The sequence below is a fragment of the Malurus melanocephalus genome, unplaced genomic scaffold, assembly GCF_030028575.1.
Source record: "Malurus melanocephalus ecotype Western Australia unplaced genomic scaffold, MMel_1.1 scaffold_7, whole genome shotgun sequence".
NCBI lineage: Eukaryota > Metazoa > Chordata > Aves > Passeriformes > Maluridae > Malurus > Malurus melanocephalus.
The window spans coordinates 721005-742533 of NW_026623239.1; the positions used below are offsets into that span (position 1 = coordinate 721005).

Sequence of the window (21529 nt, forward strand, 5' to 3'; positions counted from 1 at the left end):
TTTTTTAGTTTTCCCCACAGTTTGAGTTTCATTTTTAAAAAAAGAAGCCTGTTCTGCCACTTCAGGCACATCACTCAAACCTTCTTCCCTTCTTGAAACTGTATGCCTAGAATTTCTTAGATTTTTTTTTTTTTTTCCTGACTAGTCTGTGAATGAATTATGAGGGTGATCTGACTTCTTCCAGTTGTTTTTTTGAATGTCTTTCACTTCTGAATTTTTTTTTGGTTGTTTTGCCTTTCAGGTGTGGTGTTTCAGGATTCTACTCTCTTCCTTTCAGTGATTGTTTTTCATTCCACCAGCTGATGTCCCATCCATATTTATCCCTTGCATCTCTGTGTCCCTTTCTCAGTCAAACAGTTTTCTGAACACTGGATTCAGTTTTCACTTGGCATTTTTATAGCTTTACCACAGTTGTACTTCTGCTTCACACGCTCTGCTGAAATGTTTTTCAGGAAGTCTATAATGCTTTTTGCTTGGAATAAATAACCCAAGTTCAGGCTCCTGGATATGTCAGCCTAGTAACTGCCTATGTTGTTACTAGAAGCATGGCTCTTGTTTGGCTTGTAAGACATAGCTTTTTCTTTTCCTCCATCTTTCTATATATAATTTCTGAGGTACACCAATTATGCCTATCAGATTTTTTTTTAAAATTGTTGTACTCAGTTCCTGTATCTATTGAGCATGTCAATATTGAAGTCTGCAAACCATCTCTAAGAGATAATTTTTAGTTAATCTCAAGTTTTAGTTTACTTTCATATAAATATCCAGCTGTACTAGTTATGTGAAGGGGAATGTGTCCTTGCAATATATGTTTTTCGTCTTTCTTTAAACTGTGTAAAGAAAATGGACCAAATCAGTCCTGGAAACTTCATCCTATGGCTCTGTGGGCACAAAATAGTAGATAGTAGATGATCTGTGTTGCAAAGTTAACAATAATTTTTTTTTACCTTGTGAGTAGTGAAATACTTACTGTGGCTTATCTTTATTTCTTTCAACATGTTTTCCTTAGTTTTTTATATATGAATAATTTATAATGCAGTTTTCTGAGGGTTTTTTACATTTTTTCTTTTTTCCTTTTTAAAGCAATCAACTGTTTTCCAAAAGGCTAGAAATATTAAATAAAATTGAGTGTGCATGCATCCTGCTTTTAGAAGGAGCACCTTGAATGCAAGCTTTTAGTGTGAATGGACAGTATCAGCTTATGCAATCTTACAATTTTTATTATAAAAGACTTTTATTTTCTTATGGTGTAATGAAATTGACATTCTTGTTTATATTTCTGTTTAGCACTTCAACATTTCTATTTCTTCAAAGAGTCTACTTTAATAAAATTGAAAATAGGCAAAATTAGTCAAATTGGAATGAATATGAAATGTTAGGAATTCAGTATTTTGGTGCTTATCTCAGAGAGTGGAAAGAAAATGCCCTTTATCTAAAAAGCACCTAGAGTTTATCGATTTATTAAGGAAGTTAAACAGTCTGAGGAAATCCAGTGCCAGAAAAGTTAATCAGAGATAAAGACTAGTTTTGTTAACAATGTATTATATTTGTAACAGCTATAAAATGTAAATCATGACTGTTTTTTTATAAAAAAGGATGATCCAAAAAAAGGTGTTTTGGGGGTTCGTATGGTTTGCTTTGTGTATGAAGCAACAGTCATGGTCTGATTCAATTTAACAATATATGGAACTTGTTTTTCCTGCTATTTCTGAATTCAGTATTACACTTAAGCAATTTAGGAATCAGCCCCCCCTCTTTTTCCCCTCCTTGGTTTATTAGAATTCTTGGTTAGAAACTTTAGAAATTCTCTTGTTAGAATTTTCACCAAGTGAAGTTTTGAGGCTGTAAAATCATTAGAGTTTAAATTTGTTTTCTTGTCTTTATAGAAGGACTTGTTAATTGAACTTTCTAATAGGAAGTTTCTCCATTAAAATACCTAGGAAGGAACAATGAAATCCRACTGTGCTGATTGCTGTAGAGACCTAAGTCAAATTGTCTTTGAGCATCTAAGTTTCTTTTAAAAACCCTAGTCTATGAAAAGCAGGCAGCTAATACAATGCATTGAGTTGATTTTAAGTGCCTTTTGGAATATGTCATCTCCAAGTAGATTAAAAAAATAATCCATAGTGTACAACTTATATGTGTATATACTTACATAGTGTACAATCCTACTTATATGTGTAGCTGCTTCATGCCTTACAAAACTGTAACAGGGATGCTGATGAATATGTTTTAAACTTAAGTAGTTTTAAAAGTATCTAGGCACCCAAGTGTCTTGAAGCTTCAGTCTTTAAGTCTGCTTCAGTGATGTCTTTCTTGTTTATAACAGTATAGTGGATATAATTGGTTATACTCTATTAAGTTAGTTATGCTTTAATATAATTCTGTTATGAGCCRCTGCTTTCATTTTGTATTCTGTTCAAGTTTGCAAATGGAGATTTAAAGCTGTTAAGAGAGGAGTTGGGGAGAAATTTAGTAAGGGCACTATCAGATGACTAATGAAGTCATGTACCACTGAAGCAAGTTTGGATAGGGGACAAATGGAGGAACACCATGCTCACCTTCTTTGACAGGCTGTTTAATAGATTTAACAGTATCCAACCATGATRACAAGTTCTGGAGTAGGGGTGGTTACATTTGAGTAGGTAAGAATACTAAGTGTGCATTTGAAAGCTTTCCACAAAAGTCAAGCTAAATTAGCAGAGTCGTTAAATGGGTCTACCGAACAAAGAGAGCTTCCTGGGCTATTGAACTCAAACAATTGACATTTCGAAGTAGGAGAGGTTTTTGTGAGGGTTCATGTTGCATGCAAAGTTGTTGAATATGCTCCCAGTGCCCAGGTAGATGGTATGGAAGGAATGCACAGCCAACTTGCTGGTGACAGCCAGGTGGAGGAAGTATTTGCTGGACTGCAGAAGGTTAGAGATGCCATTCAGAGAGACATTGACAGGTGTCTAGTCATGAGGAACGTCACAAAATACAGAACATTSAAAGCTTAGTGCCCAGATATCACTGTTGATCTGCATACTGGCCTGCAAAGGAACCACCTGCAGCAGAGGTGGGCAGCAGGGTAAGTATGGGCCAGCAGCATCCCCTGGTGGGAGAAAAAGCCCTATGCTGTCAATTCAGAGTGTAGCTGTGTTTGAGCTTCAGAAAAAAATAATTACACTTTGTGATAGTGGTTGAATGCTAGAGCGTTTAGGTTGCCTGGTGAGACTCTGGTAAGGCTGAGATCAGTTGGCTCAAGGCCTTTGAAATGATACCTATTTTGAGTCCAAAGCTGTCCAGTTCTGAATTATTTAATGAGTCTGTTTTTAGCTTTGTACTGCTGTGCTCTTTTTAAGTTAATAACAGTGGTCTCCCAGACCAAGCAATAATAACTTTCATGAGTGCAAAACCTTAACTATTGTAGTCCATCATATTCCTGTCAATCTCGTAATGAGGTACTCAAGTTGCAGTCTAACCTCATTTTGTTTACTTTTATGAGCATGCTTGCTAAATAAATACTACATTAATTGTAAACCTAGTGTTTCCAAGTTCTGCAAAAAATTTTTGTCTGTGCAGAAGACTTCTGACTTTCTTGTTTAAAAGACAGAATTTTTTCCCAAGACATGAAGCCTGTGAAGCACCTTGAGTGGTGAAAATCAGTGTGTTTCTGAGGTTTGATATAGGGACTGCTATATTAAATTTTACAAAGCACTTGTGCTTCASTGATTGTTTATCTTAAAAGCAGCAAGTTCCAGTACCCCAAAAGTTTTAGAATGGCTTAATGAACTTGATGCCTGGTTAAATAAAAGAAATATTCGGTTTTCAGTAAAAATCAGCATATATTAAAGAAATAACTTTAAATATCAGTTAAGCTGTTTTGAAGTACGTTATTTTGTTGCATTATGTCAGAAAATGGGCTGCTTTTTGATGAGATTCATGCTGTATCAGAATCAGCGTACTTGACCGAAGTGCTGCTGTTCAGCAAAAGGACACTAGAGGGCAGTGTAACATCTCAAGTGCTCTTACAGGTAAGCGGTGTCCGGAAGTTGAACGCAACATTGCACCGTGCCTTTATTTTAAGGCTTTTATAATGTTTTATAATGTTGAGTAATACTGGAGTTTTCTGAGTGTATAAACACAATTCCATTCTTCTACCATCTATGGAAGAAACGAATAGTATACTAGAATACTTAAATTGAAGATTATATTTCACATATAACCATTTTTCTAATATTGGTTGTTCATCATATGAAGCTCCATTAGCTTTACTTTAGCTTGTATTCACTTGAAGACAAACTACAGAGAATGGTAGATCTTTCTTTTAAGAGGAGTCTGTATTCTTTAAAGTTTTGTCTGAGTTATCTACTTTTATGTTAATGCTAAATATAGYTTAGAAAGGGAATGCTATTTTGTATTATTTTACCACAATAAATTATAACAATGCATTCATTTAATAGATTTTTTTTTTAAATTTTTGAAAGGAAAAAAGGTTTAATTTATAGCTGGAAGTCACAGGAAATAGCATTGTTGTGTGGATTGAGAGACACAAGGACTTAGCTCTTCTGAAAGATGTGTGGATACGGAGCCTGCTTTCATTAAAAATCAATGGCAGAATCCCTTGACTTCATTTGGTGCAGAAGTGAGCTGTTAATTTGGCACCCTTTTCTTGTTTCAAACTCGGATTCAGAGTTGGTTTTATTATTAAAAAATAAGTATACATTTCAGTAAGTTCTATGTTTAAAATACTGTATTAAATAAGATGAAGTTGTATAGGAGACCTAAATTTCAAATATGAAAAGACCTATTGCTTTTGTTGAGATAGAAGGGCTGGTTTTGCAATTGCAGACTTGGTCGGTGTTTTTTGAAGAGACTGTCATGCATGTAATTGAAAATACCCAATAAAGTGGGACATAGAAATTTAGTGTTAGAAGTTTTTATTCTTGCTTGCATAGGTGTTTGCAATGTTACCCCTAACAAGTAACATGATTGCAAGTTGCAATCATCTTTTTTTTTTTTTTTTTTTTTTTTTTTTTAAATCAGGAAACAATAGCAAAACAAGAGTGCAGGAAACGTTTAGTTAATTTAACTTTAGGTATGTAGACTCCTTTTGCACAGCTTCAGTTGCTGTTTGAAACCCTCACCTGAAATATACTCTCAGTAGCTCCTGGTAGCCGTGTCTTTATCTCAGATTCCCTGTCTCACTGCTAATTGTGAACCTTCCCTGTTTCACTGTTAATTATGAACGTTTATATTACATGGGGTGCTAAAGAASTTGTGTTCGCTCACACCCTGCTACCAGACTGAGAAGAAGAGGGGGAGGAGGGCTGATTAACCACCTGGAGAGACATTGTGGAGGCATGCAATGGGCTACCAAGCCTACCAGACCCAAGATGCTGATGCTATATTGTTGGAAATTTTTCTTTCTTTACTTTTTTTTTTTTTTCTTTTTTTCTCTTCTTGCTTAGATTGGTGGATTCCTTTCTTCCCTGGGAAATTCTGAACGTTTTCATGAGGCGTTTTGGTTACCCAATTTTTCTGCTTTGTCTTTTCTTGTGATAGCATCTAAACTTGTGAAACAGATTGGGAATTATAAGATGGCAATGCACGATTTAACTTCTTGATGTTTCAGTGGCTCACTTTAAATGCCATTACTGCTTCACCTTCTTCAACAAATTTAAAGCTCTGCTAGCTGTTTGGCATCAAGCTTGTCAGGGTGCCAGCTATTTTGCCAGACTGTAGAGCCAAGATGCATGAAAATGTCAACAGTCTCAGGCTCATTAGTTTTTGGCTTTCCTGGCCTTTCTGTAATGACTGCAGTGCTGCATAAGCTAAATGCTATTTTATTTATTTACTCCTATTAGTTCCAGGGGAAACCACAGCCAACTTTAATGTAAACAGTTAAGCTGTTGAAAGAATGTTCTTCTATTGATTTGTTAATTTAAGTTATTTACAAGGAAAGCTGCCTGCCAAAGTCTGCTTACATATAATAAGTTCAGAAAATTATACAGTGTGGATATTTTGTTCTTTTCTTCTTCATACCACTTCTCTTTTAAAGCATTAGAAGATACTTGTTGTTTTGGATATGTTCTGATTAGGTTTGTAAAGCTGCCATGAACATTGCAGTCTGAAAAAAATCCCCAAACTAACATGTTTGTCCTTTATTTATGATTTAATTGGTCAGGCAGAAAGGTTATTTGCCTTGGGAGATGGGCACATGAGAACACTGCACAATCTAAAAGCCTTTAATAAGGTCCATGCTGCCTATTTTTAAAATATATTGATTTTTATCTGTATACTTTCAGTATGAAGATATACAAAACATCACTTATTAAGGCTAGCATACTGTTATAGCATTCGTATACATGCTGTACTAAAGAATCTATTAATTTTGTTGGCTAACCTGTTGCTTTCTATTGTAGAGTTAAAGTCCAAATTAATTTAGAATTCTTCTAATATAATTGCCTGTCACTGTAGTGTTATAACTTCTGTATGAAAGCCACTTCACCCTTAAYTGGTAATTTTCTATATACTATGTCTTCAATATGTGCTACTACTACTATTGATGATGAGGATAAAATCTCTTGTACTATTTACTTAGTGTTGAAAACCGCTGTGAAAAATACGGCAATGCAAAATAGAAGTTTGGAATGATAGTTAAGCTACCAGACACTTGGAAGTAAAGTATTTTTCTTCATGAATTTCCAAAAGATAGGAAGGTTTTCTTTGAGAAATCAGAGCTTGTCATGAGCTAAGTGASTGCTTCTGTCTCTTACTTTGAAGAGTTGCCTTTTTAGTCCAGTTTTAGTCTTAAATCCAGGAAGAATAAGTTCTTTTAATATTTGTAAGTAAGGCCTTTCAAATGTACTGCTACAGTTGTTCAAATCCAGACCAGTTAAACTTTGACTGAAAATCATTACAAACTGATTTTTGTTTGGTGCTGAAGAAGAAATGAGTTGGTGATGTAAATCCTCTTTCTAGTAGCTGGCTGTCAACTGCTGAAAACTCTGAGCTGAAAATTATTGGTAGCACAACATCTTCTTTAAAGACTTCCATTATAGATACTTTTTATAATTTTGCTTTGTGAGATAGAGTTGTTTTTTTCTTTTCCGGTAAGAGCTCATGATGTAATCCCTGAAATGCATTGGGTTGCTCTGAAAGAAAATGTTAAAATGGAAACACATACAGTCTTTACTTTTCAACACTTGCCTTGCTGAGCTTCATTTTCTCCTGCTGAGTGTAGGAGCTGGATAATGGTCCACAGCTTCTTTTTTTTTTTTTTTTTAAAGTGTTTTGTGCCTGTAAACCACAGTCAGAACAGATGGGTCAGATATGAGATTCGTGTGGTGGAGAGCTAAACAATGAATAACAGATGCCTGGGGAGCAGCATAAATACAGGACACCTGTAGAGTGATATTTATGGCAGATAGGAATAGTGGCTTTGTGATTTTCTGAACTAAAAAGTGTATCTTTATGCTTTAGTAATTTTTGATGATGGATACCTTTTTTATTGCTGTGAATTTTCCCCCAACCCATTGTATGATACAACACAACTGTTCATGAAATAAATGTTATAATTAACAGATGTAGTAAAATGTTCATTAACAGATATATTTTTGAACTTAGTCTCTGCTGGTATTCCTTGGTGACCCTGTCAATTAATGACCTTTTTCTTTCTTTGGGTTTTCTGAAGTCCAGTGCTCTGGGCAGAGGCCCAGGTTTGTTTCAAATTTGCAAGAAGCAAAGTTTTCACATGGATGGAGAAATGTTGATTGACTATGATGGAAAATCAGGATTTTGCACAAGGGCCATAGTTCTCAGAGTAGAATGGAAAGCAGAAGGAAGGGCAAAGGATATATCTTCTTGCCATACCATTTAGGAGCAGGAGAATTGCTGGGAGTTGGTGCCAGGGAAGCTGAGTGCTAGGAAATACTTCTGTGATCTCCTAGCTGCTTGCTTGTAGTGCATGCCTTGTTAAGAGGCAGGGAGATGACTCTGTCTCCCTTCTGAACCTCTTTCTGTACCTCTTTTCTGAAGTGTCTCCGGCGCCATCCCATTTCATTTTCCCATTGTTGCAGCCCTTGTCCCTGTTAGTTCCAGTGGTATACTAGGTTTTTTCTAAGAGTGCTGCATTGCATTTTGAATGCCTCTGTTGTATAGTGACTCTGTACTGTGACCAAGCTTGCTGTGTGGTAGTAACTTGTGGTAAGGAAAGCAAATGCTACGTTTTATCAATCGTACAACTATCAGGAAAGTCACTTGGAAATGAACTTGTTGAATATTATGGTAACTTCTATCTAATTGGTCAATTTTATGGTCATATTGGTTTGGAAATTTGTTATACTGCCTTGTCTTCTGGTAGAAAATGTTGAACTTAATCTGGCATATTTTAATGAATTTAATATTTAGTACTGCATTGGCTTTTCCTGGAGGTAGATTGAAAAGTTTTGGAACTCAGAATAAATTGCAGTTTTGAATTGTAAAAGAAGCACTAACAATAAGATGAAAGGGATAAAATTAGGTTTAAATAAGGTACTAGGAATAGATTCTTTGCCATAAGGATAGTGAGGCACTGGAACAGTTGTCCCAGAGAAACTGTGGGTGACCCACCTCTGGAAGCGTTCAAGGCCAGAATCGGACTTTCAGCAACCTGATCTACTAGAAGGTGTCACTGATCATGTCAGGGGAGTTGGAATGAGATGATCTTGAAAATTCCTTCCAACTCATGCTATTCTACTGTTGATCTATTTATACTGTTGATTTAAATGAGTGTTTCTAGGAGGATGCTTTTGTTTTCTGGCTGGCACTCAGGAGCAGTAAAAGGAGGAAGCTGATATTAATATGGTATTATATGAAGTCCTGACATTGAGACTTGGGGCCTGTAGCTCTTTAGCACAGATCACATTTGATGTGCATTGGAAAATGATCTGCAAAATGGAGAGACACCAAATGATTTTATAACTCTTCTCATGAGAGCTGTGGTAGAAGTTTTCATGTGAATTAGAAYAAATATTCTAGATTTCAGATCAGTTGAGTTACTTTATTTCTGTGTTCCGTTGCTTAAAGTTGCTGTCCTTAATTGTGTTGAAAAGGTTACAAAAGCTGTTGTGTAGGATAGCTACATTTTCTTTAGTTGCATTTTAACACCTGAAGGCAATTTGCTTGCAGAGTAGTTGATTCATGTTATTGGGTGGAAACAAGTTTTTTCTTGTATGTGATCTTTTCTTTGAATAGAAAGTTTTCACCGTGATTTCTATGAGATGCTTTTCCTGTGCATACACATTTAAGTGTGTGGTTTTATTCAGGAAACTAAGATATATTCCATTAAATTCACTGGTTGCACCATTAAAAAAATGAAACAAAACAAACCCATACACCTGTTTTATTTATTTATAACTTCTTGTGGGAAACAAAACTTTAGCAATATGTCTTTTTTTTTTTTTTTTTTTTTTTTTTTTTTTTTTTTTTTTTTTTTTTGAATTTAGCTGAAGGCAAGATTTGGTTCATATGTGAGTATCTGCAAAGTTCATTGACTTTCCCTTTTTCCTTTTGTTCTTTTCCAGGAAGCTGGTGTTATACAGATTACCAAGTGAAAAAGGAAGTGCTCTGTTATTGCTCTTGATACTCCCTCTGCCTGTGTTTCTGATATTGTGTTTTTCTGTTGCAATTGACTCCTAATGAAGTTTGTAAGGATTTAATTTTTGACCAGTGAGTTTCTTAGTCTTTTGAAAGAGACTGGAGGAAAAAATGGGAGCTGGAACATGATAAAGTCTTAAGTAATCTTCTATGCCTGATTTTTCTCAGGAAATGCCATTAAAGCTAAGTCTTGAAATTTTTCTTGAGTAAAGAATATCTAAAATAAACCTGAAAGAAACATAGACATGATGACATTAGAAATCACTTCAGATATTTTGATCTGACTTCTCCAGCACTCAGAGTGCATACCAGAGGTTTATGTAGTATCATAAAAAAATTTTGTGTTTAATTATTTAATCCTTTCTTAGTTACACTTTACAACACTGATCTGTATTTTTGAGATCTGCCAGGCATTAAACTGCTGTTTCCACAGGATTATTTATTGAAAGTTAGTACCATTGAATGTTATATCATATTAACTTCAGACACTGTTTTTTCTAAATATTGGGTTAAGATTGTTTCTTCATAAATGCATAACTTTATGCTTATCTATGTTTAACTTAGTCCACTCTTTCTTTTATGTTCCTTCTATAGCTGTAGTGGTTAAGGTGGAGAATGCAAAATGTCATCTTCAATAAATTTTATTTTTTGTTTGTACTCTAACATAAAAGTAGTGAAAATAACAGTTCTTGAATTTTTAAAAATAAATGGGCTTCTCTTTTTAAACTTCCCAYACACTCAGCTTTCTAAAGCTCCTGAATGTTGTTTTAATTCATGAATGTAATGAACTTGTGTCAGTATAAAGCATATATTAAAGCATTAGTATAAAACAAACATATGGTAACTTTGTGGCTTTTCTTCAGACTTCTCAGGTGGGTTTTGACCTTGAAAACCCTTGGTGTTTTGACAAAAATGATAGAGAAATCTAATGTACTTGAAGCAATTTCTGTTTTGGCAGGCATGTTTTTTTGCAAATACAGTCTGGGGCCTGACCTTGGCAATATGTGTTGGAATATGAATATGTTGCTACAAGTGTTAGTAGTTAAAAAAATCAGTCTCTTCCTTATTTTAATGTTGGAAGCATTGTTTCTAGAACATGTGTTTGGCACACTCAACCTCTGTATGTTTCCATACACGTCTATAAATGCTGACCATAAAATTGTATCTTTGTTAGTCTTTGCTTACTTTGGGTTTTAAATCCTTGAATTACCTGAATATGGGTGTAAGAGTGTGCTTGTTTGCCTTCACAGTGATGCTTGTTCTCAGATGAAGCCTTTGGACATGTAGCAACGTAAAATTTAGTTCTAAGCAAGTGAGGACATATTTGCAGTCAAATAATACAGAAACTTGGAAAGAGTTTCAGAATTAGCTCACTATTTTCCAGACTACTGCATATTTACTTTTAGAATATCTCTGCCTAGAAACTAGTAATCACACTAAACCTGACACCACAGTCCACTGTCCGTATTCAGTTCTGCTGGGAAGATAGACTTAATGTTATTCTGAATAGCAATACATGTACATGGCTATCTTTTTCAAATCGAACACTCTTCCAATATATTATGATGAATGATTATTTTTTTCTTTTAGTCATGTCAGTGTGATAGATTATTTTGCCGTAAGTTTTTAGACTAGAAATACTGTATTGAAAAMCATCTAAGAAGCTATCCACTGGGTAGCTTTGAGCAGTACAATTGCATACAGGTGAATAATGCAACAAAAATTATCTGACTCSAAATCCTTTTCCCCATCCAGAAAATCTTTTCCTTAATATTCTAAATGCTACTGCTTCTGCGTAGAGCTGTTTGCTTCTCTAATTTCCAGAAATGAGAGAAAACTGATATTCAGTGTAAAAGTTCCTGTTGCTGTTCCTTCTCTTCTATAACATCAGCTGTGTATATAGGGCAAGACAAAATCAGAATCTTTAAACAAAAAAAAAGGCAAAATGCCTTTTCTGCCTAGGTGGCCTTTCTCAGAGCAAAGACAGCTTTTGTTGTGGTGGAACAGAACTTGATTTGTTCTGCAGTGCTTCCTGTCCCACAGCTGTTGACTAGTAATGTCAGTTTCATGTAGGAATATTAGGGTTTTTTTGTCTCACAAATAACTGTTAGGTTCCCAAGTAAATTTACAAAAATAGTCTTGTGCCCTCAGGACAGGTTTTTAAAAGTATGTATTAAACGTAATTAGGTACCTAATTGGGTGCTTAATGTTAAGTGATGTATATGCATATGTGAGTAATTAAATTATATTTGGAAATAGTATATTAGTTATAGTCTGCCCTCTGCTCCGTACAAATCAAATTATATGTCGAGTTTGTTTTGCAACTGTTTGAAAATACTTACTTTCCAGGTAATTTCCTTCTTTTTGCTTGGATTTAATTCTTTTTTTTCTGCGAGGTTAACAAAGCTTAAAAAACTACTTGTGAAAAATGCAAACCAGTGTGGAAAATACAAAAAGCATATACTAAAGGGACACTTGACAGTAAGAAAGTTATATGTAGTGAAATTTGTTGTAATTAAACACCCTGAGGTCAGAAATCACAGGAAGCTCTTTTTGTTTGACTATATGAGCTAATGAACAGTGTAGCTCATTGGATTGAAGTCACTTGCTAACTGTTTTGCAGCAGCTTGCTGTAGTAGATTTTCATGCTTTAGTCTCCCTTCAGCAGAAAATGCCATAATGGGGAGAGCTTTAACAGCTTATCTTGTTGGTAAAACCAGCTGTTGGAGTGAACCTGCTGTTGGGGAGAAGCCAAGGAATCACACTGGTACACACACCTGAGTTTCTGATAAATCTGATGATCAAAAAGAGGAACTTTGACTTAACCATCAGGGCACAGGCAACAAGCAGCCTCCACTCCTAGAACAGTGGAGAAAAAATACTCCTAGAAGTATTTGCTACTTCTAGATTGTTAACAAAAGTTTGTTTTTTTTTTTTTTTAAATCAGAGATTTCTGTTTAAATTGCTTGCATGTTGGAAAATTTGGGAAAAGGGCAGTGGGATTGCAGTGGAGAGCAACAGACCAGACCCAGAAGTGACATTGGTTTCAGTTCATTCATGATGAAGGTCCCTTGGGTAGCCCACTGAATAGTCAAATAACTGAACATTTTAGGCCCAAAGCCTGGCCATTAATACAACAGAATGTGCCAAATTTGTGCAGCATTAGCAGCAGGAAAATGCCAGCACTAGAAATGTGAAGGAAAACCAGACAGCGTGCTACTAGAACAGTATACCAGAGKTGTATCAGAATAATTGACAATTTGTCATTAGGCTGATGTAGTGACTGTGGGCCTATTAGTCTAAATATTTATATGTTTTTTCCAGTGCTTATTTTGGTGAGTGTCAATTCCTTGTCTTGCATCAATATTCCCTCCATCCTCACTTCAGGCTGGTGGTGGGTAACCTTTTAACTGTATATTCTGTGGAGAAGAGAATATCCTCTGTGCCTCAATAGTTAGGGCTAGAAGTACAACTTCTAAATCATCTCAGGCTGTCAGCTGATAAAGAGGAGCTTATCTGTTGTTACTGCCTTTTTATAATGCTACCATTTACTGTTAAATGCTAATGTTTGAATGCAGAACAGTTGTACTGGCTTGGATGACTGTAACATTACTTAACTCACCTGTCTGTGTACGTGCTCTTGTGAGTAAGCAAATTCATTCTCAGTAGGGCTCATCATGAATTTAATCTGAACCTGTCTTCAGAATTTATTCCTTGGAATCACATCTGCTGCAGTGATTCCTTGTTTTCTGTCTTTCCTGTGATTAATGTATGAACTGTTAATTAAAATGGTTACAAGGARGGTGCAGGTGAAATTGTTCTCCAAGTGCCTATCACTACTGAAAATACTGACTTTGTATATTTTAAGCTGAGAGATGTTTGCAGAGATGGTGTGACCTTAATTGGTCAATACAAGTAGTAGTTTCACTGATAAGAAAATTTTTCATTTTTCTGAGTACCTGAATAATTTATACAAGGAACTAGACCATGTGCATGTGAATRTGTGTTTTTCTGAAGTGACAACTTCAATTACTGTGTGAATAATTTCAAATGTAGTTCTTTGTTTCTGTTTATTCTTGATTATTCAGCACATCAGTTTCCTAAGCATAGGTTAATTTCTTTAGATACTGTTCTTTAGCTAGGCATTTCAGGAGCTTCGTGCAGTACACCAAAGAATTTTAAAAAACTTGCCTATTTTTCTGACTTAGATTAGAAGTTCCTGATAAGGATTTTTCATTCTACATGTCTGCTCCATATTTTAGCATAGATGGAATTATAAAAAATTAAAACACAGCATGTCTGGGATTTTATGTGTGTATACTTGTAGAATGTTATATTCTAATAAATCCATTATAAATATAACATAAATTGTAAATAGTGTATGTCCATTATATCTCATCAAATTGTTGAAACTAACTTGTTAGAAAAGCTGTAACAGACTTGTCTAATAAAGATAGTATTAAGCTGCTCATCCTAAAGATGATGGAAGAATTTTTAGAATTCTTTAACCCTAATCAAACCACAGCAAGGGTCTGTTCTCAAAATGCTGTTTCAATGAAAGCTTTGCCTCATTATTTGTAGAAGTGAAAGGAGTTTCAAATGTCAAATTACATCATGTTTAATACAATGGAGTTAGGGAAAGTTCTTAGGCAATGTGATATGTATTTGTGCAATGTATCTGTGTCCTCTTTCACAAACTGCTAATGGCTTTTATTGTTCTCTCACTCCCTTTTGCCATGTAGCCGTCCTCAGAAGGTGTGTTTGTGTCCATTTTTGCCTGTACATCCGCTAAAGGTCTCCACCTGCTTGTATATAATTCAGCACCCAGCAGAGGTGAGTAATCTGTGGTAATTGTGGGATTTCAGCTAGAATCCTAATGCAGCCAATGGTAGACAGGAGGAAACAGCTGTGCTGTCAACATCATTGTCATGCTTTGACCCCAGCCATCAGCTGAGTACCATGCAGTATGACAATACTTTCCCCTCTGCCAGATGGGATAGGGGTGAGAATTAGGAGGAAGAAAGGTAAAACTTTCTGTGAGAGAGATAAGAACAGTTTAATTAATTGCATGAAGTGAAGTATAGTAGTACTAATGATGCTAATAATAATAATAGCAAGTGATATAGCACAATACAAAGCTCACCACATGCTGACTGATGCCCAGCCCATCCCTGAGCAGCAACTGGCAACTCTGACCATCTCCAGTTTAAATACTGGGGTATGGTATGAAATATCCATGTTTAGTCAGCTAGAGTTATCTGACCTGGACGTGCTCCCTTAAGATTTCTTGTACAGCTCCTCATATTGACAGAATGTGAGGCACTTGAAGAATCCTTGGTTTAGGGTAAACACTACTTAACATGCTGGTGTTTTCATTGTTGCTATCAAAATTATTCTCACCCTGGATATGAAATACAGCATTGTATCAGCTACTGGGAAAAAAATTAATTCTATCCCAGCCAATATCAGGGCAATCATATAATGATTTTTCCTTTTAAACTTCATGACAGAATGCCAGTTCATCTGAGTTGCTGTATTTTTTGTTGAGTTCTTCCAAACTATTGTTATCTTCTGCTATAATACCTTATTTCTGCAATTCCATGCAAAACATCTCATCATAACTGTATAGGCCTACTAGAATTGAAATCTACTTGCCTTTGTACAAACTATAAAAATAAAGTAACAATGTTATTAAATAATATTAAATAACATAAAGGCACATGGTGTGGTCTGTGGGGCCAGGAGTTGGACTTGATGATCCTCATGGGTCCCTCCCAACTCAGCATATTCTTTGATTCTGTGGTTCTGTGATTCTATGAGCACAGTGTGTCATAGTGGTGCTTAGAGTTGATCCATGAAGAAATGTCTTTTGATTATAGCAGTGGTCTTTTATTGATGTTAGTCTTCTTTTAAGAGCAGGAATTAAGTAATTCCTCTTAGCAATGACCTTAGCTATTTAACCAATGAAAAGCTACAGTTCAGCCTCAGAACAGTATGTTTTGGTTTACTAATAGGAGACCATATGTTGATGTTTTTCTCTTTGGTTGACAGTGCCCTATGGAAGTGGATAACAAGGCTTTTAAAAATTTTACCACAGTTGGGTAGATGGTGGGTCTACAATAAGACTGTGGAATTCAGAAAACTGTACTCTCAAGGTCCAGCTGTTTGCTCAATCAATAGTAGCATAAYCAATATGCAAAGAAAGTCTTCTCTCACAGGGATACAAAACAAAAGCCATGACCTATTTGGGCCATAAATGGAAAAACTGATCTTTAATGGATGGCTTATAATAGGATTACTCTTCCATGTTACTTCTTATTTCAAAAGTGCCTAAATATATGCTGAAGGTCACTTGTTGGAAAAAAGAAGTTTAAAAATATGACAGAGATATTGAACCAGCAATTTAATTGTGCTCAATTTCTSTTCATGGTGGAGGGTATTAGAAAAAGTTTGCAGATTTTTCTAGATTTTGTACACTATTTCTGTGTCTGTCTGAAAAGCTATCTACAATTTTTTTGTTAATCAGCAATTACAAAGCTGTCTGCTACAAAGATATGCAAGTTTTCCATTAGACTGTATTACATAATGATAATTCATGCAATAAACTGCCATTGGAAGACTATTGTATGGTAACTATCCAACTATATGAGGGCTCTTGGCTTATCAGAGATAAGTCCTGTTAAATGGTGGGAAACTAGGAATATCTTACAGTCATCTTTGGAAGTGTTTTCTTAGTTTGTCTTTGATGATGCTTTTGATTCCATGGCTGCAGAGGCATACCTGAGCAAAGGTAAGTTCCCTTTGCTTGTAGCTGCTTGTACTCAAAACAGTCAGTCTTGAAGGCAGATAAGCTTTCTGGACTGTATCAGGTCATTCAGTCTGCCATTGCGTTACAGATACACTCTTAATAGTCTRTTTCAAAAATACCCCATTAAACATACCAGGTAGTGAATATCTTTCCCTTGCTGCACATCAGTCTTGACTGTCATCCCCTGTGTGCATGATTATTGGCTTTGTAAGTCTTCACTGCATTGGAGTAAGCCTTCAATGGTGATGAAATGATGGTATTGAGACAGACCTATGCAAATATCTGGTATTTGGTGAAAAATTCTACCATCAAGCTTTCATTTTGCATAATAGGTACATGAATTATTTAGATTTTTATGAGGGAATCCAAAGAGAATTCAGCATTCCATGTCAAGGTATAAATACCTGTTTTCAGATCAGTGTTATTGTACCATTGTTCATCATGAGAGTAATTTAAAAACTAAATATATAGAAACCCAGCATCAAGACTAGTACAAAGCTGAAGGGATTATTTRCTCAGTCTGGTCGATTTTTCTTGTTTGCATATAGATGAATATATATGTATAAAAGTAAATAAAATTATTTTATCATTTTTCCTCTTTCATACCTGCTCTTATAGGACAGTCCAGCGGCACAGCAGCAAGGTGTACAAACCCCTTTTAGTCTTACCTTTGCCTTTGATCATTCTAAAAGTGACTGCCAGTGGGATGTAGGTAATTTTGTACTTTTCAGAACCTGAGTTATGGGTATAACTCAGAAYAGAACCCTGAGGCATAGCAGAGAGTATCTGTTGAAGTTGTTCTCATTCCCTGCCTTTTTTACTGTGAGAATTGTCCATGTTAAGCATCTGAGAAGAAAATTTAGACTGTGTGTTTAATGGCTTCATATATTGGTCTAATACCAGTAAATATGTTTGAGTTGCTCATTATAATACCTTTTCTGTATAGTATTTCTTATTGAACAGTAAGAAATAAGTGTGAGGGATGAATTCTTTCTTCTAGTTCTAAAAATTCATAAGCAAATGTGAAGAAAATATATATCCGCTGGCTTTAATAAATATTTCTATTGGTTTGAACTGTTTTTTCATTGTAGATGAATAGTGCTCTGGTATCCAGAGTTATCACAAATTTCTAGAAAACAAAAAACAATGCAGAAGTAAATTACATTGAGCCTGGCAGGAATGGTGTTGGCTTTTCACACTGCACCTCTCAGAGAGCTGTGCCTACAGTTTTTGGAGTACTGCTGAGCAGCGCTCATGAAGCATCAGGGTTGCCCCTCCAAAACTGCCTTCCAAGGCCAGTAGCCTGGTGGCAGATGGGAGATTGGAGGGCACATAGCCAGAACAGCTAAACCAGGCTGATTAGGGGGAATTCCATACCATATAACACGGTAAGAGCTGGGGAGGTGGATGGGGAATGGCATCTCTTATTTGAGGCTTGTGTAGGAACTGCTGTATGCTGAGGCCCTGCTTCCCTGAAAGTGTCTGCACTTTACCTGGTGATAGGAAATGGAGAACAAAATATTTTTATTTTCTTTTGCTTCTGCCCATGGCCTTTTGGCACACAAGTTCATTTACATCTTATTTCCCCACCCCATTCTGCTGAAAAGAGAGTGATAGAGTGGCTGGTGGGCACCTAGAGGCCAGCCAAGGTCAGCCCACCACGTAAGTCCTTCAGTCCTATTTCTAACTGTGTACTTCAGTGGTCACATAATGAATAAAAAAAGAATTGCAAAGGACTTTTAGAACACTGAGAAGAACAAAGGAGAGAAACTGGAGAAACTGCTCTCTTTCACAAAAGTAAACAGATAATTGCTGGTATTATAACAAATATGTTATATATAAACTAGATACATTTTTAATGACAAATGAAACCTTTTTTAATGTTATTTTGACTTAGCTCCACTTAAGCTTCTGTTCTCAATTCCTTTCAGCTTTGGATTTTATGTTTTAGCTTACTATTTATTTGTCTTTGGTTGTTTTTAGCTTGGAAAATTTAATTTCCTGTCTTGGTAAGAGAATGTATTTATTTGATATGTCTTCAATTGTGAAGTCAGGATGTGACATTGGAGGGAACAGTTGAATAACTTTCTCCCGGCTGATGACAGCTCCTCTGGTTTTACTCATCAGACACAAATAGTTGATTTTCTTCAGTTCCTTTATTGCCACTTCTTACATTCTTATGAAGAAGGGAGGCTTCTGACTAGTGAATTGGAATGTTATGTAATTATGATAAAGACAAGTAATACTGTACCACAATTGATGGCTTATTCTGCTTTGCAGACATAGAAAAAATTGATGGCAGTTTGAYGGATATTTCTCCCTCGCGTTTTTGGCACCTTACTCCCAAGGTACTTTGATCTTCATCTGTCCCTAGGAGACATCATGCTGCTGGTGCCATGAAAAATGGTGGTGGATGTAGCAGGGCAGCTATTTCTTCAACTCCATGATATTTTATTCATAAAGGATCAGTAGATAAGGTTCAGAAAAAAGAAAATTAATATAAGTTTGGGCAACAGTTACAAGTCTTTACAAAACTATTTTGATAGCACTTTGGTGGCAAGACAATGTGAGAGTGCAGGCAGCTGCGCATTGATATTTGTGGAAGTAACATCTGCCCAGAATGAGTTAATAAGGGCAATAAGGGCCTCACGTGTTTACAAATACTGTGATGTTGAGATGTGGCTCTTAAATCAAAAGGCAGACCAAAACCTCCCCTGCCCCCACCCTGGGTTTCATTAATCAATCCTGTGGTCTGTGGTTTAGGGACTGAAGTTTAGATGTTCATTGTCTGAATCATGAGGCATCCAAATTGAAAATATTGTGAGAACTCATTTCTTTTACTGGGTTTAGGGCTTTCATGATTCTTACCTGACATCTAGTGTCCTGTCTCCTTCTAGATGCAGCTAATAACCTTCCTTTGTTCATCTTATGATAAATAAAGAAACTGAAACTACCATTCAGTTTTTGGTTGTTGGTGTGATGTTTTCACTAAGCGCGAGATCAAACTATGCTTCCACTTCCTTGACAGGAAGACAAAACTTGAAATCCCACAAACTGATGCTCAATTTGTACTAATTCTTGTCTGGACACAGTTCATTGGCAGCTATGTTAAATGAAGCACAGAAGTACTTTGCTGTTTTTGAGGAGTAGATGGTTTGCTTCAACTTCCTGCTTCCATTACTTCCTTCCTTTACTTTCTGAGGCCCTTCTTCAACACAGCTTTTTTTTAATGCTCTTTGAGAAATGAAGACCCCCTGCTCCCCACCCAGTYATGGTGGTCACCTTCCTCATCTGTGGCATAAAAATGTAGAGAGGTGCCTGTTCCCAAACCCTGAATGGCATGAGACAGAATCTTTGTGGCAGTGTAGGTGTCATTGTCCGGGTTAGTCTGAAATGAAGTGACAGCAGAGTGGAGATGTTTGCATTTCACATGGTCTGTTCTCACACAACCTGTGCTTTTATTTTTAGCATCTGTTTGTGGAAATTGAGCCTTGCCCTAGTTTTCTACTGATACTATTACATTAATGCTAATGCCGTTTTTGCCTGCTATTTCTTATCTTATGATTCTCTGTGAACTTTTGTTACTGTTTTTGATACTGATAGCCTAATTCAAATCTATGCTGRTGATCAGAGATTAGTTGAGACTAAGTTCAATATTGTCAGGCAAAATAATACAATTTGAAGCATCAAGGTTGGGTATTTTTTCTTGAAGATTTTTTGTCCTATTATCTAGTAAATTTTTTTCTCTGTAGTCAACAGAATTTGATAGAGAATGATAACATTAGCAATTTGTAGAAGCCTTTTTTTTATTTTATTCAAAATTAACCTTTGTTTTTTTTACAGGAGAGTCGAGTGTTAAGAACAGTACCTTTGCTAGCAGCTTGTCTCCCTCCAGACAAATGTAAAATTTTGGTTGGTCGACGTTTTAGTGAAGACAGGTGAGCAGAATTGCCTATGCATTTTCTGGTTCTTTGTAAATTATAGGAATATATCTTTCAGTGTCTTTATTTATAGCCAACACTGCTCTTAAGTTTTATTTCAGGTATGCACATTCACTTTTGATTTAAGCTTCTGATTTCCAAAGATAGTCAGAATGACTTGATATTCTTCCTCTGAGTTGTAGTCTCAGTTTTGACCTCTTAGAATGTTCAGATGGTTACTTTCAAACTCTTAGCTGTTTCCAGTTCTGTTCTTTTGTAGTACTAGGTCTGTCTTGCTATACATTTTTGTTCCTTTTAAAGTTTTCTTTGTCTGACTAACCATTTGGTGTCCCTGAAATAAARCTAATAGTTTTTACTCAAGTGTGGAAAATTGAGAAAGCAGCCCCATGGTGAGAAACTCTTAAAATCTTAAAAAAAAAAAAAAATTCACTTTCTTCTTCCTATTAACATTAATCATAAGAAAATAGCTCTCAGAATTTTTTAATTTTTTTCCTAATATTCTGAGACCATGGGAAATACTGGTTTTCCATATAGCATCTTTAATCTTCATTAGGTGAAGCAAAATCTTAGAAACCAGCACCAAATGTCAGTAAAGCTTTACTACATACATTTTCAGTAAAGCAAATAGAAATCATGAATAGTTATGAAGGAAATTAATTCTCTAATTGAGTTGAATCCTTAGAGAAAGCTTTCTGTAGAGTTCAGTGTACAAAAATGTTGGAAGGTAATACAAAATGAGGCTTCCACATTTTTGTGCTGCCTGTATATTTACTAAAAAACATTAAAAATACATTGCTTTTCTTTTAGCCTTCTATGATAATAATGCTAACAATAATCCAGAAAGATTTAGGCTTCATTGAGGCTACAGGGAAGTTTTGCTCTCTTCCGATTAAACTCGAAAATGAAGCAACTTTTCAAACTGATACACATCCGGTAGAACACTGTCARTACAGTCTGGGCCTAGTAAATTTTCTTCAAATTCTTTCAGAATTGATGATTACAGTATTAAAATTGCTTCCATTTTGGGCATATATTGAACAGAGATAACTGTATCTAAAGTCTAATATGTAAAAAAAGAATAATTATTTTAATTTGATGCTATAGTTTTATAAACAATCTTGTCACTACTGCTTTTAAGCTTAATTTTATAATTTGTGAC

General features: G+C 35.6%; 1 protein-coding gene across 1 annotated transcript in view; it reads left to right on the forward strand.

Annotated features, from left to right (window-relative positions):
• Nucleotides 1-21529, forward strand: part of DTWD2 (DTW domain containing 2) — a 67863-nt gene that overhangs the window by 16020 nt on the left and 30314 nt on the right. Inside the window, exons 3-5 of the mRNA XM_057373099.1 lie at nt 14364-14454; nt 18710-18777; nt 20273-20367. Of these exons, the coding sequence (XP_057229082.1) occupies nt 14364-14454; nt 18710-18777; nt 20273-20367 (254 nt within the window). The remainder of the gene's footprint in view (nt 1-14363; nt 14455-18709; nt 18778-20272; nt 20368-21529) is intronic.